At 48.8% G+C, this 12,390-nt stretch overlaps 1 protein-coding gene across 3 annotated transcripts in view; it reads left to right on the top strand.

Moving 5' to 3' along the window:
• IRF2 (interferon regulatory factor 2) overlaps positions 1-12,366 on the top strand; it is an 89,443-nt gene extending 77,077 nt beyond the window's left edge. For all 3 annotated transcript variants that reach the window (XM_017506896.1, XM_017506897.2, XM_037730838.1), the window contains 3 exons: positions 1,185-1,349; positions 9,860-9,906; positions 11,554-12,366. In XM_017506896.1, coding sequence (XP_017362385.1) covers positions 1,185-1,349; positions 9,860-9,906; positions 11,554-11,862 — 521 coding nt within the window. In that variant the 3' untranslated portion in view covers positions 11,863-12,366. The remainder of the gene's footprint in view (positions 1-1,184; positions 1,350-9,859; positions 9,907-11,553) is intronic.
• Positions 12,367-12,390: the final 24 nt, after the last annotated feature.

The raw sequence follows: 12,390 nt of genomic DNA, 5'->3' as shown, positions 1-12,390 counted from the left end.
AAAAAAAAAAAAAAAAAAGCCAACCCCTAAGGGTTACTGTATGAGTCCATTAATGTGACATCCTTGAAATTAACAAGTTATAGAAATAGGAAACAGATTAATAGTTGCCCAGGGGTTATGGACAAAGAGATGGATAGGCACTGAAGGAAGGTGGCTATGGTTCCAAAGAGTGACGTGAGAGAGATTGGTGGTGATGGAACTGTGTGGTACTGACAGTAGTGGTAGGTACAGGAAACTTCATTTGTGATAAAATTGTACTTAGTCCCAGTGCAGGCACACACTGCCACAAAAGAGTGCAACTGAAACTGAGGAAATCGGAATAAGATGGGTGGATTGTTATTGATGTCAATACCCTGGTTGTGATACTGTATTCTAGCTTTGCAAGATATAACCATTGGAAGAAAATGAGCAAGAGGCACACGGTATCCCTGTATTACTTCTTACAACTGTATGTGAGTTTACAGCGATCTCGAAATAAATAATATAATAAAACAAATTGAGGCAGGTTTCAGAGCCAGGGTGGTCAGATTCCATCTTATCAGTGTTCTGGGAGCTGATGCTGCTGATGTTTGCTGGAATTGGACAGCTGACTCTATCCCATTGTGCTGAGATGTCCCAGCTGGACATGTTGCCTGCAGGGCCGGAAGAGAGCTGGGAGTGTGAGCAGAGCTCCCCACAGGTAGATGCGACACAGTTGGGTGGATTTTCATGGTCCTTCCTCCTTAGTAAAGCTTGATAATGTCTCTCTGGATCATAGAACCCAGAAAATAAGCACAGCACCTTCTTTTCGAGCAAAAGCAGGGAGCAGAAATCGGTCAGGTTCAGAGTCCTGTTATGTGTGCCCTGGGGCTGGGGCTGGATGCTGCCTCTGGTCCTGAGGCCTTGGCTGTCACAGGGTTGAGTGTGGAATTCTGCTGAGCTGGATAGGACATGGCCACCTGTGCGTGCCATTGGCAGGCATGCTGGAGACAGACCTGGGGAGCCAGGTGTTGGCCTGCTCCTCCCTGGAGACATCACCGCAGAGCTACAGAACTCAGGCTTGTTCTTCAGCCCCATGGCAGGGGACAGGTGGTGAAGGGAGCCTGGCGATCTGGCTCTGCTGGGAAAGGCCTTCCTTCTTGAGAACGTGTGCTAGAATTCTTAGGTCAGGAGACTTGGCATGATGACTCTTTTCTTCTCTGAAGTCGTAGGACAGTCCCATCTGGACAGCAACATCGAGGATCAAGAGATTGTCACCAATCCGCCGGACATTTGCCAAGTTGTAGAGGTGACCACTGAGAGCGACGAGCAGCCAGTCAGCATGAGCGAGCTCTACCCTCTGCAGATCTCCCCCGTGTCTTCCTACGCAGGTGAGCGGCAGGAGGAGGCTCCAGGGTGCGTGGGAACCGGCCGCGCAGTCCTCTGGTCTAGGGTCTCCTCTCTCAGCACCCCATGGAGCGTCTCTCCTCTGTCCTAGGAGTTGTTCTTCTTGGAATTTTTCATGCTTTAATTTCTTGATCAACATCTTCTTCGACACTCGTTCCCAGTTAGAGGACAGGATCAGAATCACATTTCTTTACTAAGTCGCCCATAATGTTTGTTTGTTTTTTTTCTTGAGACAGAGTCTTGCTCTGTTGCCTAGAATGGAGTGCAGTGGGATAATCTCAGCTCACAGCAACCTCTGTCTTCTGGGTTCAAGTGATTCTCTTGCCTCAGCCTCCTACGTAGCTGGGATTACAGGGGCGCACTGCCATGTCAGCTAAGTTTTGTATTTTCAGTAGAGACCAGGTTTTACCATGTTGGCCAGGTCTGTCTTGAACTCCTGACCTCTGGTGATCCAACCACCTTGGCCTCCCAAAGTGCTGGGATTACAGATGTGAACCATGGTGCCCGGCCTCCCATAACATTTTTATGTATGGTTAACAGATAAGATTTCTCTGGGGCAGCAGTTCATCAGAGTCTAATTTATTTGCCCAAGTTGTCAGAAACTTGGCACAGTGTTTTAATGGATTCTCAATTTGAGCAGGCTGGATAGGACCTTAGCGACAGTCTCTTCCCGTTCCTTCATTTCTGGACGGGAAGGGGCTTGCTGAATTGAAGGTCGTGCAGTCAGAAGTGTTGGAGCCAGGACTTGACCTCAACCTTCAGACCCCAAGCTCACTGCTGGACCCATTCCATTCCACAGAGCTTACTTGTCCCTTCCACATATTTTCTCTTTCTTTTTCTTTCTAGTGCAGGTTCTAATTAGGCCAAATGACTGAGCCCATTTCCAATTTCCTAGGGACTTGGCCGCATAATGACAGAAGTTGGCCTGGCCAGTCACAGGAGGAGGAACAGATCCCGTGGGCTCTTCCATTCTTACAGAGTAAAGGGACGGCCCCTCTTGTTCACTGGCGTTACTTCTTCATCTTCTCCTCCCTTCCTGATGACCTCCAATAAATTTTGTAAAAATCAATCTTAATTAGGAAATATAAATCCTGAGTCAGTGTTATTGCTTGCAGATATTAAAAATAAAAAGCAGAGGCCCCGTGATGGGAAACTGCAGTTCAGTTCTGGTCAGCAGCTCGGGGATTCTTCCCAGGGCCCTTTACGCGCTACCAAACGGGTGTCCTCCAGCGGGTGCCACCCCCAAGACTGGCTCAGACCAGCACTGGAATTAGAGTTGACTCAAAGGACCGCTTGCTTGTGAATGATCAGCCACTAAACCTAATCTCATTTTCCCTGAACGCCAACTTTCTTGTTTTTGTTTTTTCACTTTTAAAAATTGTGGTCAAATACATTAACATAAAAACCACCATTGTAGCCATTTTTAAGTGCACAGTTTAGTAGCATTAAGTGCATGAATGTTGTGCGGCTGTCACCGACATCCATCGTCAGAACGTTTTTCATCTTGCAAAACGGACACTCTGTCCCCATTAAACACCAAGTCCCCTTTCCCTCGTCTACCCTAGCCCTTGGCAACCTCTTACCTATTTTCTATCTCAATGAATCTGGCTATTCTAGGTCCCTCGTTTGAGTGGAATCAGAGTGCTTGTTGTTTTGTGACTGGCTCATTTCACTTAGCATAGGTCCTGGTGTACATTTACGCTAGGAACATAAGTGAAATGTGAGAATAAACCTTGGCTACAGAAAGGTTATAATCTGTCAAACAGGATAAGCTTGTTATCAGTGATTTATTCAGCGAATGCATTTTGAACTTTTTTTTTTTTTTTTTTTTGAGACGGAGTCTCACTTTGTCACCCAAGCTGGAGTGCAGTGACACGATCTCCACTCACTGCAACCTCCACCTCCCTGGTTCAAGCAATTCCCCTGCCTCCCAAGTGGCTGGGATTACAGGTGCGTACCCCCACGCACGGCTAATTTTTTTAAATTTTTAGTAGAGGCAGGGTTGACCATGTTGGCCAGACTGGTCTTGAACTCCTAACCTCAGGCAGTTGCCTGCCTGGGCCTCCCAAAGTGCTGGGATTACAGGTGTGAGCCACCGTGCCTGGCCCACATTTTGAACTCTTATATGTGCCAGTCCCTATTTGGTCCTTGCCAATATGCCATCACGAGAACTACTATTTGTTGCAAGTTTATTGTGCCCTTGGAACCGTACTCAGTACTTGGGTGCAGTTGACTATTTGTTGTTGTTGTTTTTAATAGAAACAGCGTTCTGCCATGTTGCCCAGGCTGGTCTAGAACTCCTGGGCTCAAGCAGTCTGCTCACCTTGGCCTCCCAAAGTGCTGGGGTTACAGGCATGAGCTGCCACGCCTGGTATGGTACAGCTGACTTGTGTAATTATAATTAGGGCAACCCTGTCGGCCTGGGCACCGTCATTATGCCCATTTTAAAAGTGACAAATCTGGCCGTGCGCAGTGGTTCACGTCTGTAGTCCCAGCACTGGAAGGCCAAGGTGGGAGGATCGCTTGAGCCCAGAAATTGGAGACCAGCCTGGGTGACATAGTGAGACACCACTTCTACAAAAAATAACAAACGTTAGCTGGGTATGGTGGCATGTGCCTGTAGTCCCAGCTACTTGGGAGGCTGTGGCAGGAGCATCACTTGAGCCCAGGAGTTCAAGGCTTCAGGGAGGCCTGATTGCACCACTGCACTCCAGCCTGGGTGACAGAGCAAGATCCTGTCATCAAAAAATATATATATGTGTGTGTGCGTGTGTATATATGGATCTGAGGCTGACGTGGGTAACGCAGTGTGCCTAACACAGGAACAACTGGGAGCACAACTAGAACCCATGTGTAGTCAATGCCAAGGCCTGTCCTCATCCCCCACCCTGTGTTCTGCCCTGGACTGCTGCACGGGCTCTCCCATTCAGAACGCAGCCACATCCCGTGATCTCATTTGATTTTCACAAGGACCCACCAAAGGAGGCAGAGCAGAATGTTTATGCCTTAATTTTACAGTAGAGCTAACTGAAGCGTGAAACAGCCACTTTGCTTATATTTACATAGTTATGGCTAAAAACGCCTGACTTTTTTCTGGATCCTGCTGCTGCAGGCCTCATTGCACTCCATGTGGTTTTCTTTTTCTCTTCTTTTTTTAGGGGGTTGGAGCTTTAGAATAGACTCGTATGTTTATCTGTTGAGTAAGACTTTTCTGAGGTCTTTCTGGGGATTCTGGAAAGACCTCTTCTTGCTGTTCTGCCAACAGTGGCGTTTGCTCAAGCAAAGGAATCCGGAGAACAGCAGATCCATGCGGAGAGAAATGAAAATTTCATTACTGTCTCCAGGACATTTGCATGGATTTGAAAGGCTTTCCGTGCCAGGCTGGCAGTCAACGGGAGGTTTTGCTGGAGCCTGGCTTTTCAGCCTGGCCTCTGGCTCTTTCCATTGTTTTCATTGTCTGGTTCTCCAGAGCCTTGGCGAGGGAGGTTGACCGGATGGAGCCAAAATACCCCATCGCTGCTGCTTTTCTAGAGCTAACAGTGATGTAAGAAATTTCCCTGTTACAGACTGTGGCTAATTTTAGTTCCTCAGTCAGAAATTGTGTAACATTCTGCCAGGAAAGGCAGCTTTCTGATTGTATTCACCTTTCTTGCTTTATATTCTCCATTAGAGTCGGCTGTTTGCCTGTTTTTCATGGCAGAGTTCCTTTGCTTGGGTTTTTCATCTAAAATTCAACCTCCTCTCCTCCTCTGACTGCCTTTTTTCATCTGTTTGGGAAACTGGTATTTAGCGACCGCTGTTTGCTGGCTTTTCCCCCTACTGATCATTGAACTATTATCCCAGTAGTATTACAAAGACACGTTGAGTTTTGCAAGTCTTGTCTTCTCCTCTATGGTCTAAGTATTATAGTGAGAACAAGAAAAGGCTGTAAAACTTTCATACTAGGGAGGGATGTTTCAAAGTGCCACTTTGGGAAGCTCTGGCAGAAAGCAATGTCGTTTAAAGGTCCATTCTAAAGTGGCCCCTTGCCTGATCTGTGGCACCAGGATTTTATTAGGCAGTTGATGGTTTAGTAAAAGAAAGCCACAGTAGAATTATGGGGGAGGATGGGTAAGAGGGGCTGGAGAGTGGACTTGAGAAGAAAGCAATCATCTGAAGGACTCACTGGCTGTAATGAGAGAGTGGAGATCGCCTGCTGACCAGCAGCCGTCAGTAAAGCATCATCTGAAGGACTCACTGGCTGTAATGGGATAGTGCAGATTACCTGCTGACCAGCAGCCATCAGTAAAGCATCATCTGAAGGACTCACTGGCTATGAGAGAGTGCAGATCGCCTGCTGACCAGCAGCCGTCAGTTAAGCATCATCTGAAGGACTCACTGGCTGTAATGAGAGAGTGGAGATCGCCTACTGACGAGCAGCCATCAGTAAAGCATCATCTGAAGGATTCACTGGCTGTAATGAGACAGTGGAGATCACCTGCTGACCAGCAGCCATCAGTAAAGCATCATCTGAAGGACTCACTGGCTATGAGAGAGTGGAGATTGCCTGGTGACCAGCAGCCATCAGTTAAGCCTCCTCTGAAGGACCCACTGGTTATAATGAGAGAGTGGAGACCGCCAGCTGACCGGTAGCCATCAGTAAAGACTTTGAGTCCTTCAGAAAACCACACCAGGCTTGCATTTTGTTGGATGGAGCAAAGACACAATAGCTTTGAGATTAAGAGGACTCCGATTTGAAAATAATTTACCCCTGGTGAAAGTAATTGAGAATAGGGTCAATAAAAGAAATCCTTGCCAGTCTTCTTCCATCGAACTTGTTGTACAAGAGCCTTCCAGAAAGTGTAGCAGGACATCAGAGTGCAAAAAGGCTTTCAAGTAAAATGTATCCTCTCTCTTCCTGCAGTGTTCCTGAGATGGTTAGACAATATGTGTAGACCCAGAGAGGCATTCAAATCTGGACTGGAGTAGTGAACTAACACCCAGCGTCACCCTAGAACTGGAAGAGCCTTTGAAATCATGTGATCCAAGTCCTCTCCTTCCGTCCCACCCCAGATGCTTTCAGGCAAACTGAGACCAGAAAGGTTCAGTGAATTACTCCTGTACCTGTCGGTACTGTGCAAACACCTTCCGCTTACTCAGCCTGTTGGGAGTGGCAAATGCAGCAACTCCAGGCTTCTTTATTCCGTCGTATTCGAAATAAGTAAAAAACAAAAACAAACCCAAACTAATCGAAAGGGAAAGTGAAATAACTTATGTTGATAGTTTGGCAGTAACCCTGACGTGGAGGCGCGGCTGCAGTCAGCTTCCTCGTGTAACAAGTCAGCATGGAAGTGACCATAGTGCAGTGAATCAGGGACTCAGAGGAAATGGGTACGGGGCACCCAACAAAACACTTTGAGCCACTGATTCTGGGGTCGCAGAGAGAAGCGCTGCCCTTGGGGAGGTTCAGGGTTCTCTGCCCCTAAGCTGAGGTACTCAAGGCCCCTTTTGAAAGCCGTCAGTTTCCCATTATGGTGGGTCTTCCTGACTACTTCAGGAGCTGTGGAACTTTCGACCTGCCGCTCTTCAACTTGCATTTGTGTCAGCTGAACACGTAAGTTCAGGGCATGTGCATCTTTTCTTATCTGCAGCCATTTCCCTGAAGCTGAAAACTGGGTACTGAAAGGAGGCTGGCATTCCGGTCCCGTTTATGGGCTATGCAAGGTCTTACCCGGGAGCCTTACCCCAGGATCTGACCTCCAGCCCCTCCTGCACCTGAGACTTGGGCTGTGCTGGAATCGCAGCCCCCAAAGCATGCTTGGCGGTGGTTCTTTGTTTGTTATTTGGAGGGGAAAGGAAAAGAAGACAATGATATTTCTGTAATGTGATTAGGAATGAAAGGCGCCTGAACATGTATGAAAGGAAGAGAGACCTTGGCTTTGGAGCACAAAGCATAAAGCGGAAAGCGGATCGTGAAATTTTGTGAGGCGGGAACAGCAGGGAAGCAGAGCTGCTGTGTGCAGTACGCAGACCTGGAATCAGAAGAACAGTTTCGTTTTCTCTCCTCTGTGCTGGCTCAGCTGGCAACTTCGGCAAGTTTCTCAACATCTCTATTTCTCCTTTTTCTTCTTGGGCATGGCAGTCCCGATTCCTGCCTCCTTGGGATACTGAGCTAGCACGAGGGTTTTGTGAGGAGGGAAATTTGCTTTTTCTGTTGTTTTTCATACGTTTCTGAGTGGAAACAATTCTGTGCCCAGCAATGTTATGACATTTCCTTTAGATCACAGCCCGTCTTCATAGCTGGGATCACCGTCAGCCGAGGCTGAGGGCCTCTCTGGGCCTCTGAGGTTCCCAGCGTGGGATGTTTTGGGGAAACATGCCCAGTCCGAGGAGCGGAGAGATCTGTCTTCTACCTGCTTATGGTCAGCCCTCCGCAAACACCCAGGCCTGTGTGAAGTCCCTGGAGAGCGGTGGCTGAGAAGCAGGCACAGAGACTCCAGGCTGGGACCAGTGCAGTCAGCATTCTTGCCGTCTTTGTTTAAGGAGTGCACTGGTGGCACAGTTTGTCCCCTTGTTCTTTAGCTTTTAATTGAGAGAGCCTGGTTTGGGGCTGATGCTGTCAGTGGAAGAAAGGGCTCTGTCTGGGCTGGACCCATCTCATCCCAGCTCTGCCACCAGGAAGATATGAGACAGAGGCCAGCCCGTCACCAAGGACAGGGTGGAAGGCTGGAAGGCAGTAGAGCATAAGAGCTCTTCTGCATAACGGGGGTGAGAGCAGCTGCTTCCCGACTCAGGATCCCTGTGAGACCTGCATGCAAAGCCTCTGGCATGGCACTGACCCAGAGGGCTCCCTAAATGTTCACTACCTTTAGAACACGAGCTTCGCTTTTGGATTCTCCTGTGTTGTGAAATATACATTACCTGAAATTTACCATACTTTTGGGTATGGGTTATAAAATTCAGCATTGGAACTGAATGGGAGGAAAGGCAGTTGAATGTTTCCACCAGGAAGAGAAGCTATTGCAGTTACTCCTTAGGCCTTGTCTGTAAAATGAAGGGCTCAAGCTAAGTGATCTCTAAATGCTTAAATATTGCACAAGCTGTGTCCTCGGTGATTTCATTTCTCAGGGGTTATGGGCAATGAAAATGTTGCACACCGTTGACATTTTATTTTACAAAATCAAAATGGTTTTACTTTTAAAAGCCTTTTTTTAGCATAGGTCATGTGTAATCACTAGACTTTGATTCCATTAGTCCAGCCTGTTGTGCAAACCCAGTGTTAAGTGGTGCTGATACATGGAGTGTGTGCTGTGTGCCAGGCCCTTGCTAGGCCTTTTCCGTTTACCCTCTCACTCCCTCTTCACATAATCCTCTTAGCAGGTGGCCATGCCCTCATTTTACAGGGGAGAAAACTGTAGCTCAGTAAAGTTGAGAAACTTGCCCAGTGTCTCACAGCTGGCAGGCCAAATGGGGGTGGTAACTGATTGGCTGCCGGAACTGTGCAGCCACAGACTTAGGGGCTTGAAACAACGCACATTTGGATCTGACAGTTTCCGTGAGTCAAGAATCCAGGTATGGCTTAGCTGTGTCCTCTGCTGCAGAGTCTTGCAAACCTGCCACGGAGGTGTTGGCTAGGGCTGCTATCTCATCTGAGGCTCAACTGGGGAAGGGTTCATTTCCAAGCTCACATGGTTTTGGCAGAATTTCATTTCTTGCAGGTTTTGGACCAAGGGCCTCAGTCTCTTGCTGGCTGTTGGCTGGAAGCAGTCCTTAGTTCTTTGCTATAGGGGCCTTCCCAACATGGCTGCTTGCTTCAGTAAGGCTCGTGAGGGAGAGCGTTTCCTCTCCCAGCAGGTTTCTGTGTCACGTAACATGATCATGGACACAGGATCACATCCTTCCCCATCCCCTTGGCTGTACCTTATTAGTTAGAAGCAGACATACATTCCACCCGCACTCAAGGGAGGCAGTCCCAAAGAAAGTGAACCCCAGGAGGTGAGGATCGTGGGGAGCACCCCAGACCTGTCCACCTGCAGTAACCTATGTGGCAGATGCAACTCTAGAAATCCAGGATCTAAGTCCTAAAGGGGTGAGAGGTAAAGGAGGGATCTGAGTGGGAGAGGATGACGGAGAACTTCTCAGAAACAGTCAACTCTGCATTGGGACTTAATGAATCGGTTGGCCAGGGTTGGAAGAGAGGACCTGTGTGGGCATCGTGGACAGAGCTGCAGTGAGGAGGGCACCAGGGGTCAGGATCCCCTCATGGGAGGAATGCCCGTTGTAGACACAGCCCAGCCCTGGCCAGGAGAGGCACCTCGTAGCTCTCAAGCCTGCTTTCTCTGAAGATTACGGAGTTGACATTCACTCTAGCTTCTCCCATGTAGAATGTTTGACTTTACAAAGGGAGAGAGGTGATGCCTTTAGTGACTCAGTCTGCTTTTTATAAACACTGCCCGAGGCTGGGGCAGCTCGATGGACAGGAATGATGGCCCTGTGCTTTTCTTTCTGCCAACAGAAAGTGAAACAACTGACAGCGTGCCCAGCGACGAAGAGAGTGCCGAGGTAAGCTGCCACCCTGCCCGCCCGCCTGCCCACCTGAGACGCTACCGAGGAAAAGCCTCCAGACCAGCTCTGGGCTTTCCTTGCTGCTGGTCACGGACCTTTCCTTTAGATCACAAGCCTCACTTCGGAATTTTCTTGTGTGACGAAATACACATCACCTAAAATTTACCATACTTTTAGGTCCGGGGTTGTAAAATTCAGTGTTGGAACTGAATGGGAGGAAAGGGGGTTAAACGTTACCATCAGGTAGAGAAGCTGTGATGGCAGGAAAAGGGACTGGCAGTGGAGGCCAGGAAATGCTGATACTCTTACCACTTAAACATCCGACTTCACTGGCAAAAACAGAACACCCTTCCCAGCCAAAAGCAGTGACCAGAAGTACATATCGGAAAACGCTAAGCAAAAGCCTCTTCCACGTGTGTGTGGGTTCCCGCCCTCTGTGACCCATGTCCAGAGCTGGTTGTGCCCCATCTTGATTCCGAGTGGGCCCCTCCCCATCTTTCTCCCATAGATGGGGTGTGCACAATGGCAGGAAGTGGCTGGAATGGAGATGGAAAGCATTGGGGCTGGACACTTGCTGGGGGTCTGTGCTTGGGTGAATGAGAGAGAGGGAGGGAGAAGGAGAGAGAGAAGCTCGTGGTTTTGGATCAGTGGTTTCCCATGTACTGAACACTTTGAGATAGAGTGCAGGCATTCTGAAAAGACAGATGTCACGCTCACATGCACCCTGGCCTGATTTCTTCGAGGTCGCAGCTCTAGCCCCTTCTCTGAATGAAGCCAGCCTTGAGGCTGCTGATGGCTGCACCCTGTGGAGCTCTAAGCTGAAAGCGATCTGAAAGCGATCTGAAAGCGATCAAGGGGCATTCATTGCCTATCACTAAGCTCCTCACTGCCTTTTCTCTGAAGATGCAGGTTGGCTCTGGTTGATTGGGCCAGCACTGAGGGACAGAGTCACTGTGTCACCCTGGCCGTGGTGGCCTGGAACCTGTTGAATGACTGGGCCGAGCAGCCAGAGAGCAGGGGGACCAGAACCCAAGCTGCCGCCACCTTTTCCTGCCTTTATAGAGTAGTCCGGATACTGTTTCTAGGAAGTAGCAAAGGGGAATTGATTTTTAAAACACAAGGGAAGAAAAACCATTACTCGGAGTATGACTAGCTGGGTGTAATAGAGTTCAGTTGAGGGATATAGAGGTGCTAAGCCTTTGTTCATTCTGCAGTTCTCAAAAAATTCAGTTAACGCACCAACACATGGGAACAGTGGTGCATTTTTAATTTTTCAATTTTATTTGTGGGTTGTTGCTTTGAGACAAGGGCTCATTCTGTTGCCCAGGCTGGAGTGCAGTGGTGCGATCACAGCTCACTGAAGCCTTGGCATCCTGGGCTCAAGTGTTCCTCCCGCCTTGGCTTCCCGAGTGGCTGGGGCTATAGGAATGCACTTCCATGCCTAGCTAATTCTTATTTTTTGTAGAGTTGAGGACTCACTACATTGCCCAGGCTGGTCTTAAACTCCTGAGCTTAAGTGATCCTCCAGCCTCAGCCTCCCAAAGTGCTGGGATTACAGGCATGAGCCACACCTGGCCAGTGATGCATTTTTAAAAAAGCCATCCAGTAGAAGGAGAAGGAAATACTTAACTACTTTCTTTAAAGGGACGGCCACACTGGCGGAAGAGGAATATTGAAGGCAAACAGTACCTCAGCAACATGGGGATTCGAGGCCCCTACCAGCTGCCGGGGATGGCGAGCTTCGTCACTTCCAGCAAACCGGACCTCCAGGTCACCATCAAAGATGAGAGCCGTCCGGTGCCTTACAACAGCTCGTGGCCCCCTTTTCAAGACCTCCCTCTTTCTTCCTCCATGACCCAAGCATCCAGCAGCAGTCGGCCAGACCGGGAGACCCGGGCCAGCGTCATCAAGAAAACATCGGATATCACCCAGGCCCGCGTCAAGAGCTGTTAAGCCTCTGACTCTCCCCGGTGCTTGTTGGGGTTTCTTGGCTTTGTTTGTTGTTTGTATTTTATTTTTTTCTCTCTGACCCCTATTTTAGACAAATCTAAGGGAAAAAGCCTTGACAATAGAACATGGATTGCTGTGTCCGACTGCAGTACTGGAGCTGCTTTTTAACTCAGGACTTCAGCCCCTCGGTAGACGTGTGTTTCCAGAGCCTGCTGGATCTCCCAGGGCTACCGCTCAAGTTCAAGGACCAACAAGGGCAGTGGAGGTGCTGCACTGCCTGCGGTCAAGGCCAGCAAGGCGGAGTGGATGCCTCAGAATGGACGAGATAATGTGAACTAGCTGGAATTTTTTATTCTTGTGAATATGTACATAGGGCAGCACTAGCGACATTGCAGTCTGCTTCTGCACCTTATCTTAAAGCACTTACAGATAGGCCTTCTTGTGATCTTGCTCTATTTCACAGCACATTCTCTGCCCATTACCCAGCCTCTCCTCCCATCCCATCCCATCCCATCCCATCCCATCCCATCC

The sequence above is a fragment of the Cebus imitator genome, unplaced genomic scaffold (assembly GCF_001604975.1).
Source record: "Cebus imitator isolate Cc_AM_T3 unplaced genomic scaffold, Cebus_imitator-1.0 Scaffold365, whole genome shotgun sequence".
Taxonomy (NCBI): Eukaryota; Metazoa; Chordata; class Mammalia; order Primates; family Cebidae; genus Cebus; species Cebus imitator.
Note: the sequence above shows the minus strand (reverse complement) of the source record. Positions and strands in the feature narration are given on the sequence as shown.